The sequence below is a fragment of the Syngnathoides biaculeatus genome, chromosome 1 (assembly GCF_019802595.1).
Source record: "Syngnathoides biaculeatus isolate LvHL_M chromosome 1, ASM1980259v1, whole genome shotgun sequence".
Taxonomy (NCBI): domain Eukaryota; kingdom Metazoa; phylum Chordata; class Actinopteri; order Syngnathiformes; family Syngnathidae; genus Syngnathoides; species Syngnathoides biaculeatus.
This window is the reverse complement of record NC_084640.1, coordinates 16,166,317-16,182,929: the sequence shown is the minus strand read 5'-3', so window position 1 is coordinate 16,182,929 and position 16,613 is coordinate 16,166,317. Positions and strand designations below refer to the sequence as shown.

Here is a 16,613-nt window from a genome sequence, read left to right as displayed (position 1 = left end):
CATTTTCAGCTCGTATACACTTTAAACCATGTAAAACATCTATGAAATATATTCGTTTCAATTAATTTGCTTTTCCTTAAGAAGAAGACACGTTTTTATTATTTATTAATATTTGATGCATTTTTCTAACGACTAAAAAGCAGGTTGTGCCCAAGAGATCCGGGATGTCCCCGACCGCAGCCAATTAGTCCGGACCTTTGCTCGGGCAGTTCCCTGCAGAGGGTGCCACCTCCCTTCTGGGCACGGCGAGGGTAAAAAAAAAAAAAAAATGAATCCAGAACGGCGTGAGACGGAGGTTGTTATTATCTGACAGCGCGTTCGGGACTTTCACAAGAAAGCGACGCGGTCTCGCCGGTTCCTGCGGGAGAGCCGCTCCGTTTGGACGCCGGTGGCCGGGCTGGAGCCCAAATGAGAGCGTTCAGATCACCAGGATGAATTTCAAAGCAACTCGCCGCAGGGGGGGAGTGTCATCAGGAAACTTTTTCAGGCGCTACATATAAAACTGTATTGTAAAATTGAACCATAAACAACATAGCGTAATTGTCAAGGAATAAGCGAATTGCCGTGGCTGCCGCTGCAGCTATCTTATAATAAGAATGAAAGAGGAAAAGTGTGGACATCCATTTATTGGCTGCACTGATGTATTTCAGCAACAGTCACGCTTTGCTTTTTAGCCTCAAGCACACGAATATGCCGGATTTTTCCAAATCTTGGATGGCAGTCGACGGTTTGCCGCTTTTATAAACTAGAAGCAGAATCCCGCACACTGCGCAACATTTAGGTGGTCGTAAAATCCCGATTGGAAAGTGAAGTCCGAGATTTGTATATCAAACTATAACGTTCCAAGAAAATTGCTTCAAATGGGCAAAACGTGACTCTTATTGAATTGTGGTATTAGACCATTTTTGGAGCGTGGCTAAAATGGCGGCCAATGACGCATTTGGCGTCCCGCTCCGAATAAATAAGAACTTGAATGCCTTCATTGGCATAAGGGGTTAACCAGCGCCTTTGCGAGCGACTACTTATTATAACTACACCCAAAACTGCTAGCTCGTGAGCTAGTAGGTGAGTAGCGCCTCTGGCCTCCCGGAAAAATGGATATACACCATGTTTGAGGCTCAAACATCCAGTGATAAGCAGGCAGATGCTAAAGCTAGTCGCATCTATTGTACCACAGGGTGTGGTTTTACACCCAACAGCATTTGAATGATTTTCAAGCCCAGTTTTATACTCTTGAGTTTAAATCTAGCACTTATTTTTACTTTATTAGGACTTAAATGCAACTAAAAATAAACATTTGGAGGGGAAATCTTTAAAAACATCATTTCACCTTCACTTATAGAAAACTCTTCAGTTCACGATTTTTGGAACTCAGTCATTTGCCAGACGGCTGAACAATTTGTTGCCGTTCTTGTTTCCTGTTCTGTGAAGCACTTTGGTGCTTTTTTTTTTTTTAAAGTATGAAACGTGCTGTATAAATAAAGTATTGATTGAATTCCAGTTGTAGCGGTAGCACCCAACAGCAAGAAGCAAGTCCAAGTAAATTCAGTTAGGAGAAAGCGCAACAGGACTGGAATCAGGAGGAATGGGATCCCGTCAGAAAGACGGCGTTGAGGCGACGCAACGCAACTCAGTGCCCCCGGCCGAGCCCAGAAAACCCCGTAAGATGCCGGCTCGGGTTATCGTCTGCCAAACGCGGGCGGCTTCGTATTTCGTCGCCTTCGCGGCGCTCACCGAGAGAGAGGCCGCCTGTCCGGGCAGAGGTCCAGATCGCAGCCAGGCGGACTCGCGGCTAACAGACTCGACCATGGTGGCTTTCGGGGGCCCGGCCCGCAGCGGGATAATCCCATCTGACGTCGGGCGGCGAAACTCGACAGCGCCGGGGTTTGTTTGTAGTGTCCACCCAACCGGCGGCACAAACCCGAGCGCCGTCGAGGACGGCGTCGCAGGGGAGACGGGATTCTACAGGAAGAGCAGACGAGGATGAGGAGGGATGACCTTTTCCTCCACATTTTACTTCCTCTCCACACGTTGACGTTTATGTACCAACTGGGAAGATGAAACAATTCATTGACCTTTACGAGGAGAAATTGGGACCTTTTACAGTTATTAGTTTACGTATCTGTGTGTCGGGTGTGTGCCTTTAAGAGGTGTGGCCTAAAGAGTGACTTCGGAAGCACTTTGTGAGTGTTCTCAATTTGCATTTGTCTTTCTTTCTCATGCAATAAACGCAGTGCTGACTCAGCTGTTTACTGGGCAGACGCGAATCCCTACACAGAGTTCGCTTCACAGCTGACCTGTTCCTTTTGTACTGAAGCGTTACGCGGATCGGTTTTTAGAGAAGTGGGCTTACTCGAATGTGCAGTTTCCAAACAAACAGTTTTCTGTCATTAGAAGAAAAAAAAAAAGCCAGACTTTTAATCTTGAGGCGACATGATGTCACACGACTTCCCGCTGAGTGAAGCTATTTACATTTATAACTCTTCTCTGTTATTTCAAGAGAGTTAACTAACGTATTTCAACACTTCAATTTGGTTCATAATGATTTAAGAATTCACAACAACTTGGGAGACAGGTCAAGAGCACTAATTTGCGAGAAAATGTGAACAAAATATCAACTTGATCATATTTAGGCATTTTTTATAATTGCCAAACAGCAACAAAGTAAAGACAAATAAAAACCAGGTCTTGTTTTGCAGCCATTTTGCAGGATCTCAATGTGAAAAGACACATAGTTGCTTCACCGGGTTCTGTCCAATAAAATGTGACAAACATTTTACAAAATTTTACAAAGTTTGTGAAAGTGTCAATACAAAAACGCAGAATATTTTCCTAGTGGATGTCATCAGGTGTACCTAATATAATGCATTAGGTCCTCCCCGCTCACTCTTGGTGGACACGCCTCATTTATTATTCATCTTTTCTTTGACTTTCATTTCTTAAAGTGACACGCGCCCCCGTCCCCCACCCGCCCCAAACAGTGATTACGCGTCGCCCGTCAAACGTCCACGAGCGGCTCTCATTAAACCCGACGCCATTTTTTTTCCACTGCCGCTGACACGTACTAAGATGATAGGCTGAATTTACACCCCCCCCCCCCCCAACACAAACACATCAAATCCACCAGTGAGCCCCCCGCCCCATGCACACATACCATCCCACCCCCATGGCGGCCATTAGATATTTCCGCCTGGATGGCCTTCGCCAGTATGGTGGGGATGGGGACAGCGCCGGTGGGTGGGGGGTTAGGGGTGGGGGGGGGGCACTTTCACCTCCTGTCTCACTTGAACACACACACATTTGGAACAAGAGTAGTTTTAAAGGAACACGGGTCGAAAGACACACACACACACACACACACACACACACACACACTGATAACGGACAGAAGGGGAACCAAAATTTGACCACATTTAGTCCGATTTTGTACAATAGTACAAAACAATCTTTGTACGGGGAAACCACAAATGTGTATTTCTTCCATGCCAAATGAATTAAAGTCAACTTAAAAATACGCCCCAGTAATTAATATACACTGGAAATAAGGATCATAACAGGTAGAATTTGATCTACGGAGACTTTAGGAGTATTTTGTACCCCCACCCACAAAAAAAAGCACTGGAATTGGGGGGAACTGATGTTTTTTTTAGGGTAATAAAACCATACTAAATAAACCAAAAGAATTAAAAATGATAAACACGGACTGGAAATAATAATAATAATAGCAGATGGAGTCGAGTCTACCGAGAATTTAGTAGGATATTATTTTTGGGGGGAATAAAAAAAATAAAATAAAAAATATCAGGGGTGACCCCCAAAAGTCACTTGCTTCTCCAAATGATTAACCACCGGTCAAAATTTTTTTTATGGAGAAGATATGATATTAGTAGGATTTTGTTCCAAAAAGCAATCCAATTAGTGAAAGAGGGATCATTTGGAGGATTTTGGAATGTCGATTAAAAGATGCACCCGAGAAAACTGTTCCACATGCTGGAAAGATGTGCCAATGCAGCATCAATCTTTTTTGCCAACAAGTCGAGTCTTCCCGCTGCTCGTGGCATCGCTTTCGTAAAATGCAACATATCCGATCCTGCACGCGGGCACAAAGAACCGAGTGGAGTTTGAACGTCAGACAGGTGGAAATGAGACGCATGGGAAAACGTTGCACAACGAGCCACGACGGGAGCTCGCCTCTTATTTAAAGCGCCTTAACACTTACTCACTCTGCTTACGTTGTGGCAAGAATATCGCTTTCTGACAGCCACAGGCGAGGAAACTTTCTCCTGAGCAGGCCGCCCCCCCCCCCCCCCCCCTTGGCCCCCCAAGCTTCCCCAGACCAGGATCAATATACGCTAATCGAGAGAGGACCACGAACCGGACCGGAGGAACGATGCGGGAACGACCTCATTGACAAGCAAGCTGATGAGCGAACATTTCAACTCATGGACCGACGTGATTCTTATTTTCTGATCATTGATCAAATGCTTCTGCGGTTGAGCTTCAAAAAACTGTACTTGGAGTATCATTTGATTTTGTTTCAGGTGAAGACAAAAGTTTTCTTTTATGCTGTCAAGTTCTTTCTTTGTGAATAAATCCACATGAAATAAATATCGGAGTAACGGCCACCCCGAGGAGTGAGCTCGTATCTATTTGGTATGAGTGAAAGTAACAAGATGACACGACACGATCCAAAAGCCACCTTCCGTCGCTGGTGTCGGTCACGCCAATTTTTTTTTTTTTTTTTTTTTTGCGAGTTCTAAAGGCCGACGGCGAGGTCTTACCGGGGCTGGCCCGCGGAGCCGGCGACGTCTTGAGTCTCCAGGCGCTGAAGTCGGACGCGGTTCTCTGAAAGACGAAGGGCAGCGGCAGGGGGACAAACATGGTCCTCCGTCGACCTGGGACCTGCGCCGTCCTCTCGGCTTTCGCTCTCCGGCAGATCTTCTGCTCAGAGGAGAAAAGGAGATTTGGGTTTTTTTGGAGGGCTTGGGGGGTGTGGGTGGGGGGTTTTGAACGTGATCTCTTCTGCTCTTTAGTTTGGTCTCTTTTGGGTTCTTTTCTTTCAGCGTTTCTCTTTGGCTGTGTGAATTAAAGCTGCAGGTGAACTGCTAAGATCCCGCTCTCGCGCGTAAAGACGGGCGGCGCTCGGCTCCCGCGGTACCACCCCCCGGGCCCCCGATCGGAGGCAAAGTGTCCATTTCCCGGCTTGACTCGATCGCATGGAAAACAAAAGTGGAGAAAGCGATCCTTCCGCCCACCAACGTCGACGGCCGCTCAATCGGCGCGTAAATAATCCATGACAATGCGACTCTCCGTTCGGCGATGCTCGGCGGGCCCCCCCCCCCCAATGACGGCGGTCGCGCTCCGTAGCCGCGCAGCCTCAACGCGTTCTGGTGCTCGCCGGGCGCCGCGGCTGGGATACAAGAGACAGGAGACACCCCCCACCCCCCTCCAGCGTTTTTACACACACCCCCAAGGCCCCCCTTTCCCTCTTTATCCACTCATCTCCTCGTCCCCCCCACCCCACACGCGCACACACACACACGCACATATTAAACTGCTATTTTTGAAGCGCTTAAACGTATGGAAGTGCGAAATAAATTTTTGAATTTTATTTCGGCGGGAGTTCCAAAAAGTTCTCCATAAAAAAAAAAATAGAATTTTAGCGGTTCAATTTCTTTCTTCTTTGGCATTTTCAGTGTAATTAAATTCAACCTCAAAAATTGAAATTTAAAATGTGAAATCTAAATTTAAAATCGATTGGCACAGATATGTCTGAACTTTGACATTTAATTTTCACCATTGATAAATATTTTTTTTTTTTATTGGTTAAAAAAAGTCAGTTGGAAATTCAAATTAAAACCTATGAATTTCCATTTTTAAAAGGAAAAAGAAGATTCTAAATGGACACTTGGCGGGCAAGTCTCATGTGGCTGATGCGGCTTTCACAGCGGACGCGTACGAGCGGCGGTCCGGCGTCATTACAACCGAGCCGATCGACGCCATCGATCGCCTCCGCTCGCAGCGCACACGCCTTTGATGTATATTTCAACAGGTGCATCTCACTCATGTTTACATCCATCCATCCATTTTCTCAGCCGCTTATCCTCACAAGGATCGCCGGAGCCTATCCTGGCTATTTTCGGGCAGGAAAAGCCAGTCAAAACTTTCATGCAAAAAAAAAAAAAAAAGAAAAAAAAAATGGGAGCCCAAAAGAGATTTGTCAGCTTTGACATCAGTGTAAACCTCTTGTTGAGTTTTCTTGAATGGATTTGATTGCATTCTACTGGATCAACTTCCTGCGTTCAATCAGCCGCAGTCACTTTGTCCAGCGACGCTTGCTCCTTTTCGGCTTTGTTTTTCCGCTGGCCTTTCGGCTGTTTTTGCCGCTGTAGTTTTTTTTCCCCAAACAAACTATACTGCCATGAAGCTACAACGCATACATGCGCGACATGAAAATGGGTGTGAAACCAAAAATATTTTATTCCTTGACACGTTTTCAGGATTCCCCCCCCCCCCCCCCCCACAGGCAATCTGAATCACCACTGATTCTAATCGGCATACAATTATCAAAAGGCACTCATTTCTTATGTATTTATTTCTACCTAAATGTGATGCCAACATATGTTTGATAATGCAAACTTCCAAAGATTTCCATTGGTGGTTTTAACAACATTTTGGTTCATTTCACTGGCAAAGATCATTTTTATTTTCCCGGAATGACTTCAACTCGTAAGCAAAGATTTCAGACAGGATTTGGAAGAGATGCCAGCCGCGTCAATAGCGAGCAGAAACGTCCGCTGAGCGGTGTGAGTAAACGCCACAGATCATCATTGCCGCAGATAAGGATTCTTACAAATACACTAATCAATACTGTAAATATGGCAGTCAATAATCAAGCGCGCCGCTCTCCTCCGCGCGCACTGCTGAGGGGACGACGTGTTAATAAAATATTGATCCGGCAGCCCCCCCACCACCACCAAACGGGATCTTAACACTTGGACGGATACGCGGGACGGCTAGCTACGGCGCTGCTCGGCGGACGCGCACGCCGTGTGACCCGCAGAAGGTCGAGCAGGCTGGAACAAACGATAAACGCTACTTTTGATTTGTTCAAGAGGCCGAATGGAATTTATTGTAACGACGATAATAAGTCATGCAATTAAACATGGCAATGTGTTATTTCATTATTTAAATCAACAATTTTATGGAAACGTAACATTTTTTTGGTTGTATTTTCCTAAAATTTTTGTTGTGTGAATTTATTAAAGTTAAGTTTATTTTCATTGTATTTTATTTAATTAGCTATTACACAATTACGGATGAAATAAAAAGGAATTAAGTTAATAAAATTACATTTAAATACTTTTTTATATTTTCATTTGAATTTTTTATTTTATTTGAAATTATCAGTAATATACATTAAAAATTATAAATACAATGAAAAGTGTTAAGTGTAAAACAAAAAATGAATGTATTATTTTAATTATATATGAAGTTAGTATTTCATTTATTCAACTACTATTGCTTTTTAATATTAGTACAATAAAAACTTTCACATTTGTTTGCTTTCTTCTCAAGTCATTGGCAACTAATTTTAATGACATTTACAAACAAAATGAGAACGGTGCTCTGTTTTACTTATAAAATAAATTGCAATATTGCATTAAAAAAAGAGCAATAATACAAAAGTTAAAATGTGTTTAGAATACTTGGTAATACATTAAATAGTTGGCTGTTGAATAATCAGTGGATTATTTGAATTCAAATATTTTTTAAAAATCAGTGGTTAATTAATTGTAATATTGAATTAATCATGTTATTATGGAAATGACTCCTAATCTTCCATTATTTTATGTTCATTTGACAAATATTTGCACTCTATTATTTTCATTAAACAAACAAATGACATTCAACAAAAAAAAAGCAAAAAAATGAAGAATATGTAATGACAAGTCAAAGTGCCAAATATTGCAAGACTTTTGATCACGTAAAGGCAGATTTGTTGACGGTTGAGGTGTGCCTAATATTGCGTCCTCCTCCAGTGAGCTAGCGTCCTTCAGGATGGCATCACAAAGGAGCCCCAACAAGCTAATATCGCAGCCCACCCCCACCCCCACCCCATCCCCCCATCCCCCCACTGACAGATGACGGCCGCGCGCGTCCAATGAGCGAGCGTGGGCGAACGCAGCGACCGTCGGCCGTCCAGAGCCCCCCTCCGCACATGAAAGACTTTGAGCGCGGAGGAGCCCCCACATCCCAACTCCTTCCAGACAAAAGCAATTATTTCTTGAAAAATATAGTGTGTGTTGTGTGTCCGTCGCAGCTGGGGAGGGTGTGCGCTTGTGTGCGTGTATTTGTGTGTTGGGGGGGTGGGGGGGGGGTCGGTTGAAGGAGAGGTGAGCAATATAGCGCACGCCGGGCCTCATCAATAGCAATATGTTGTTTTTTTCTTTTCCTAACACCTGTAATATCCTTTTTTTTTTTTTTTTTTTTAAATGACCTGCTGCTGGACACACTATATGTACCTTCTCATATTTCTGACTGCTACTTGCTGTGTACCATTGACATATTTTGACGAAGTAGTACAGATTTACAATTGAGCTTTTTTTTTTTTTTTTTTTTTAATCACACACTGTATATGTAAGGTGTGTGTGAGCGAGTTGACTGTTAAATGGCCGTGTCGTGTTGACAAACGAGGTGGTTGAATTAAATTCAGCCTCATCAATAATGTGTGTGTGTGTGTGTGTGTGTGTTGGAGTTCACGATCAATATCCAAGTACAATTATGTCACAAACTATATTCACGAGCGTCCCGTAACGACTAAACACACTTGCACAAGCCTGCACAGGTATAAATATATAATACATTGATTGTTGGGCCGTGGACGCCATTCTTAATTGCAATATTTTATTCAGTGAATATGACCATTTCAAATGTTGGTACGGATTTAAGCAAAGATGATAGCAGTTGATGCAAATGAGATGATGTCATGGGCCGTTCGTCTCAGCTTACAAAGAAAAATAGTTCCAGGTTTCGGTTTCAAGCGAACGAGACATAACACAAAAACCAAAACATAAAACAATGCATGTAGACAGACATCACATAGATTGCGTTTTACAAAAATAATCCAAATGTTTTGGAATCATAGTTTGTGGCATATTTACGACGGCACCCAACGGTGTTGGGGGGCAACCAATTGCATGGAACTAGATTATGTAATTTGATTACAAAATGTATGTCAATGTAATCCAATTCAATACTGCGATAAAAGGTGCAATTCAAGTCGATACAATTTTAGTCCCATTTGAAAATAGCTGCAAAATCTCAGATTTTTTTTCTCCATACCGCTTTCTCCTTCTACAGCCGAGGCTGTGATTGGCTCATCCTCATCTTATCGCAAACATGACATATTTTTCCAAATATGACTACGAAGCACCACCTTGTGGTGCAATCTATTGGTCTGGCAGAGAAACATCCTGCTGATAAATGTACTCTAAATTAAGATAGCCAAATGTAATCAAAATTATTTGTATGAGTTTGAGAAAGTTGTTGAGCTTGTTAGACCGCAGGCAACTTGTAATTGTGGCCAACTACATTTCCAAAGTCATCTCCCCAACACCGCCCCTAAATTGAGGTTTTTCCCATACGTTCTGGCTCGCTAACACAAAGCGATCAAGAGTGACGGATCGTCAATACGTTTCCCCTCCGGTCGCCAATACAGCTGCCGCGTATCCATTCCTAACAGTCGCGCCGCGCGGCGCCAAGACGTGTCGACGTGTCAAACGCGTCCTCGGTGGCGTGCGATAGCATCGGATCTCGCTAGCGTAGCAATGAGCTTGTTTTACGCCAACGCACGGGAGCGCTTTTGTCCGCAGATTTCCGAGCGACACGCGGCGTCGCGCCGATGCCAAAGACGGCGTAACGCGCGTGAAGGCCCCGCGCGGCGCAGCCTAAAACGCTTAGCTCCGCACAAACGCGGCCCCATCAAGGCCGGCGGTAATGCCAATGACACGGGTGGAGCTTAGCGAGCCGGCGTAACCTCTGCCGTGCCGCCGCCTGCCGCTGTGCGATATGAGAGCCTCGGACGGTCAGAGGATCAAGACGACAGTGCAGAAAATAAAATAACAAAAACACACAAGTGTGTGCGGCAACTGTACACGGGTACAATAGCTTTAAAGATTCATTTTCAGAAAAAACAAACAAAAACATGGCCCGCCAACTCAATGGGGACGCTTACAAATTGGGGGAAAAGCTGCACAATGGAACAAAACTATCATAAGATGCGATTATTCTATCATTTATCCAATCAATTTGATTAAACAGATGGGAAAATAGGCGTATGACATGCAAGTACTACTAACCCTATTACTGTCGCCATCCTCACAAATTACACACTATTATATTATTTGTGACTGTCTTTATAATGCAGGGCCCGGCGGCCTGGTGAGTGACGTGGGCGCCAGCGCATGTACGTCGAATCGGCTGCTACGATCTCAGGTTAGCGAGCGGCAGCCTACAAGCTGGCTAGCCAGAATTTTGTTATTGTGTGTATATTGACCTCGACCATTTCTAATTACCCGTTGTAGGCTGTATTCAATTAGGTAATATGGCTAGCTTGCGTTGGCCATATTGGGCAATGGTGTGAATGACGCGAGCATTTCCTCCAAGCGAGCGGTGAACTTCCAAAACGACGGGTGGAACGACATCAAGATCGCGTGTTGTTGATTACTCGCGAAAATGTATCATGCGCGGAAAGGTAACGCAAAATAAATGCTTATTCAAGTAGACACACACACACACTGAGCAAGCACGTGCAAGTAGATTTAGCAGCGGAGATCAATGAGAAATGTAGAAATCAATGAAGTTAGCGGAGGGGAATCGATGGAGCCTAATCGGGATGCCGATGGCCTGAGTAAAAACAATTAAGAAGGAAGAAAAATGTTTAACCGCCATGAACCAGAGCCAACACACGCACACACACTCCACAGCGCTGCAGTGGTGCTGATTTACTGCAAATCGTTCCACAAGTACAAATATCGCACATCTTCAATGTAGTACCACATTGTGCCACAACATGCCGGACAGCGGTGAGCTCCACTGGAAGAGACGGCGCATAGTAGAAGATGGAAAATTAGCAAGAAGAAGAAGAGGCAGAGAAGACCTCCAACTAGAAATATTTGCTGCGGCAACGAGAACATTTGCCCATGAGTACCTTGCATATTGTCTTTGTATGCGTTACTGATCAGTGTGGGAAAAAATACTTTGTAACAGTTGAACGAAGACAACAACAATGCGAAATTGGGTCAACCAGTCTATGACATTCTGGATTGCATTATATTAAGGTCGCAGACTTTATGGCTTTTAAATATAGGGTTAAGTGTCTTTTAATAGGTTTGACTATGTAAAAAGTGTTTATATATATATATATATAGGCTCTGCATCACAGATTTTCATCTATTGCTCTTCCAGCAAGCTACAGGATCACCAATCCAATTGAGGCGTACTGACTTTTCATGGATTTTTGTCCCAATTGAAGAAGGAAGACTCACAAGAGGAGTAGATGTGGAAATCTATATTAAAAAAAAAAAAAAAAAAAAAAACAGAGTATTTGAGGCTGAGAACAAAAATAAGCAAAGTGATGCAACGACGCAAGAGAAAAGGCGACGAGGAGGCGGATGAAGCCGGGCCTCCCACACACGCGGGCCGGATTACGAAACATATGCAGCCGAGTAGTCAGGGATTAAGGGGTGAAGGGGAGCGGGAAAGCGCGAGAAGAAGAGGGGGGGGGGGGGGGGCTCGGCCGGCGCCCCGCTTTTATCCTGCCTCCTTCCTCGATCTTTGAAGCATCGCACGGCGGCTGAGCGAGGAGGCGACGGAGGGACCTGGCTTTGTGCTGGACAATTCATTTGCCACAATCACCCAAAAAGAAAACAAAAAAAAACAACAACAATAAACTAAATAACATAAATAAATAAATACCACTCGAGCTTCCACCGAGCCCCGTGAACCCTCATTCTGGTTGGGACATTCAGTCAGCCAAATCAATGAAAATTAATCATAATAATACATAGCAAATAAAAGGGGGAACAAGCTGAAATAACATTTTTTTGGTAGCCTTACAAAAATTCAGTAGCTCAGTATTTGTGTGGCCTTACAGTTTACACAAACACTGTCATGAAAATAATTATTTTTCTGCCCTTCAAGTAATATTCTCAGATGTAGCCCAAAAAAAAAAAAGCATCGTAAGTATATTTGTTTTGTTTTTCTGTACTATAAAAATGCACAATATGAATCCAAGTACTTCTTTAATCATGATGAAAATGTAAATTAATTGTAGTGCAAAGGACCACATGAACTACTTTCACAAACAAAAATGACACCATTGAATCCACAGCAGTTAAATTATTTTTGCCAATAAAGATTTTAACAAATAGCCAACATTCTTTTTGTTTCATTAGATTCAGATAAGAGTATGAAGTTGGATTTGGAAAATTGTGTTTGTCATAAAAAAAAATACCACAAAATGTCTATGTTTTTACAGGCAATTTTCTTTCTCTGAGCACGCGTGCGCATTAAATTAGAGTTCAAAGGTCAAGGTCATGTGACACGAGAGAAATGGAAAGGAGCGAACAAAAAGAGGACACCAATCCTGCCAATTTTTTTTTTTTCCATCTAAATATTGTCCCTTTCTGAAGCGAGATTAATGTTTCTTTTCAACACAACCTTCCAATTCAAAAGCATGTGTTGGTGAGATTAGATGAATGACTTTTTTATTAATTTGAGGTTATCAGCCTGATTATTTTGAGTTTCAAGCGCATCCCTGCAGACGTTGACTGCTGCAACATAGCTGCCAATGCACAGGAGCTCGTTTACATTTTACATTTTTTTTTTTTTTTTCCCCACTTCAAGCGAAGAATTTTACATACGATGAGAAGACACTGGCACTTAACCTCGCCACAGACGTGATTATTACGTCACAAAAGCCACGTACGGGAAATTTTTGACTCGAGGTATGTGCAACCTAGCGTGACAGCGCTTACCTCAGCCACGTTGTTGTTGAACGTTCATCCATTCCTTCTCCCGTTTTTCCATCACAAGGGCGGCGGGCGCGCTGGCGTCGATTCCAGCTGACTTTGGGCGAGAGGCGGGGCACACCCCGATTCGGTCACCAGCCAATCACGGGCCACCTGTAGACCAAGAGCCATTCACAACTATGGACAAGCCCCACATCCCGGGTTCCAACCTGGAACCTCTGAACTACGAGGTGGAAATGCTCGCCGGTTGGCTGACATTGCAACTTCATGTTGATGTTACAATTGGAATACAAAATACGAATGTGCTCACAAAAAAATGTGTTTGCTCTCTTTTTTCTAAAAATGTTGGAAAATGACTGAGCCAATCAAAATCTAAATGCAAGACGCCAATGTGCTCCCTTAAAATCCTGAAGTGTCTGTTGTCATGTTTTGACTAAAAGGGACATTTTCCGAAAAAGTAGCACTTATTTTAACATTTCTACAAAAAAAATAAATAAATAAAATTCTGTGGAGTAAATTAATGCTGCTGGAAAAAAAAATTCTGGTATAGGTCAAAATCCCAAAAGGAAAACAAAAACAACAAAACTTGTTTCATGTCATTTGCATTTTCTATAAGTAAAAATGCAATATTGCTTAGCACTATTTTTAGTATAATATACATGAAGAGGCCTCCAAATCCTTTTTGTTTTCCCTCCATCTGTCCTTCTGCAAAATCTTTAAGGCTCCATTCCCAACACACACACGCGCGCGGGCGACCCCAGGGGTCGATCTTTGGTGGACGGGGTCAGACGTCTGCTGACCTTTGACCCAGAGGTCCTAAGCAGCTGGACAACACATACACACACACACACACACACACGCACTTACCAGTGTGTGCGCGCGTATGTCGGATTTGCCCGCTCGCTTCCCCGGCGACGAGGTCAAGCCGCCGCCGTCGCGGAAGAACACGCCGGAGCGCTATTGATCAAGGGAGAAGGAATCAATGGGCGCACTAGCGGCTTCCCGCCTCTTCATTATCCGCGGGTTAATATCTCATTAGCGGCTATTATCGCCAGGACGACAGGCGGTCAGAGACACACGCACGCGTGTGACAATTCCCAGGCCGCGTCCCACTTGCGGATTATTGGAAATCAATCCGGGAGGAGTTAGTGTTTTCCTGCTCAATCGAGTCAATTGACCGCGGACTTCCTGTGATGTCACCGTGCGGCCACCTTCGCGTTGTTGCCATGGTTGTTGCCCGACGTGGCCGCATTGGTGTTGCTTTTTTTTTTTTTTTTTTTTTTTTTTACCAGGTGCGGTTTCCGGTCAACAAAGCGAGCAGCGGCTCACCTGCCTGTGCGGCGGTGGACACTCGACCCTCCATGTTAGACCATTTTTGAAGCCTTGGCTATCAAACGGCTAAGATTTCATGCATGCCTCTTTCTGTCTGGCTTTCCTCGTTTAACACGACGTCTTTCTTTCGCATTCCTCTCTGTCCGGGATTTCGACATTGCCGTTTTCAAAAGCAATGTCCCTGATTTCTGGGGTACAGATGAGCTGCTGACTTTGGGAGTCTTTCCCAGATCAAACTGAAGCTGCTTTTCCATTAAAATGTGAAACGTTTTCCTTTTCAATGTTTTAAAGACATGATTCTGCTACTGTTTTTTATAAAAACACACACGGACAAAAAGCAAGCAAGCATGAAACGCATCATACTTGCAGCTGTTATCAGTTGATGTGGTCGACGGTGCTGATGGTGGTGGTGGTGGTGGTGGGGGGGGGGGCTTTTTGGGGGGGCATCAGCAGGGTTCCTGTGGCTTATCAGCTCGCAGACACTCGTGATCCTTATTAGCCACGGCGGGAGTAGACGCTATTAAAGAACCCGAGTGGCTACAAACACATGAAACGACACAAATATCACCAATCAACCCATTCATTTCTTTTTAAGTGTACAAGTGATGTCAAGCTAAGATACTCAATGTTAAAATGTGATGCCAAATATGGAACAAAACTGTGGAAGCCAAATGCGAGTACCCCATTTTTAACAAGGTGATTTTTTTTTTATTTTTTTTTTTTTTAATGTAAAATGTAGTGATTCAAGATGATTAAAGCCACAAATGACTTGTACGGGCACAAAATTTGGATTTATTTGCAGACTTTGTTCTTGGTGAACTAGCAGCAGTTTCGGTACATGTTTGTCTAACATTAACTTATTGTACAAAGTAAGAATGATGGGCCAAATGTGGCAAGCTAGTACTGTATTTCTTATCTAAAACGACGATATGAAGAGGAACGAAAATTGTAATGGGCCAAACGTGACAAACTGAGGACCATCTTAAACACCTTATGAATCCTTAATAATTTTCACATTGACATTGTATCCTCCAACACGGAGTTTTCATATCCTCTATACGAAGCAAATATGATAAACCAGGTTAGAGTGATTAAAGTGTCAAAATAAGGGTATAAACGACGTTGTGGATGGGACAAGGTCAACTGTGATAGCCCAAATTTGGCTAAATGCGATTAGCCTATCTTGAAACCTTTTTTAATTTCACTATAGTTGGTCTAAAAATCATACACGTATTGAGCTCCACCCATGACCTGTAGGGATGACTGAAGACGATCATTTGAGTGTTTGACTCGTTTTGTGACTAAAGTTGCTAATTGCAGCGGCAATCGTCTAATGGCGTCCGAGGGAGGCGCGACCACTCGCACAGTGCGGCGTGCGTCGCTCGGCAACCACACGCCGGCCAACACGGAGCATGCGTGCGGCCTCTGAGAGGCTTTTGGGACGCCGGACGCGACGACTCACCTGCTGCGCGTTGGGGGGCGACGGGTCGGACCGGAGCCGAAACGTTGGCCGGACCGCCGGAAGGAGAAAGAAAAGCGGGAAATTTTTTTTTTAACAAAATGGCAGACCGGCCCGCCGTTCGTCCGGTCGACCTCTGACGTCACGGCGGCGGCGGGGTCAAATTGCTTGCGCGTGCACGCTGGGGAGCGGAAATCAATCAAATAAAATGAAAAGGGGGAACACATCCTGTCAACGCTGCAGAAACAATCTTATCGTTCAATCTCTTCATAAAAAAATGAAACATGATTGATGAATTTAATTTAGAATGATTTTATTCTCCACAAAAAAAGCATTTTTTACTAATTGAAAGCCTTAGTGGAGATATTCTATTTTAATAATGTGTGTGTTCATAGGAAATGGTCGCTGCAATTGAAGCATTGAAAGGAAAAACTGAAAAACATGACTTTCTTAACAATTTTTTTTTTTACTATGGCAAGTAGTTGCATATTTGCCGTATTATCATTGTATCCTTCATTTTTTTTTTTTTTGGTTTTCATTTTTTTACACTGTAGGAAAATAATAAAACCAAACCCCGTCTTTGTAGCTTGCACCCTCTTTGTATTTCAACTGAGCAAAATAACGTTTGGATTGCTAAGTGTAACAAAGCCCTGCAATTTCTATTGAACGTTTGCATTTTTGAAGGAATTCATTCGGTTGGATTCATGTGATAATATGCAGATCAATCTTCGTTGAAATTGAAACGCGTGCACTTTTACACAAATTCTGAACACCGTGTGCGTGAATGA

General features: G+C 43.5%; 1 protein-coding gene across 7 annotated transcripts in view; it reads right to left on the bottom strand.

Annotated features, from left to right (window-relative positions):
• Positions 1-15,988, bottom strand: part of LOC133502502 (POU domain, class 2, transcription factor 2-like) — a 52,961-nt gene extending 36,973 nt beyond the window's left edge. For 3 of the 7 annotated variants that reach the window (XM_061823411.1, XM_061823371.1, XM_061823420.1), the window contains exons 1-4: positions 15,829-15,988; positions 14,730-14,903; positions 13,041-13,187; positions 4,782-4,941 (exon numbers count right to left, since the gene is read on the bottom strand). In XM_061823411.1, coding sequence (XP_061679395.1) covers positions 4,782-4,881 — 100 coding nt within the window. In that variant the 5' untranslated portion in view covers positions 4,882-4,941; positions 13,041-13,187; positions 14,730-14,903; positions 15,829-15,988. Of the gene's footprint in view, positions 1-4,781; positions 4,942-13,040; positions 13,188-13,901; positions 13,992-14,729; positions 14,904-15,828 lie in introns of those variants that run through there. The other 4 variants (XM_061823380.1, XM_061823396.1, XM_061823387.1 and 1 more) reach the window with 4 other exon arrangements.
• Positions 15,989-16,613: the final 625 nt, after the last annotated feature.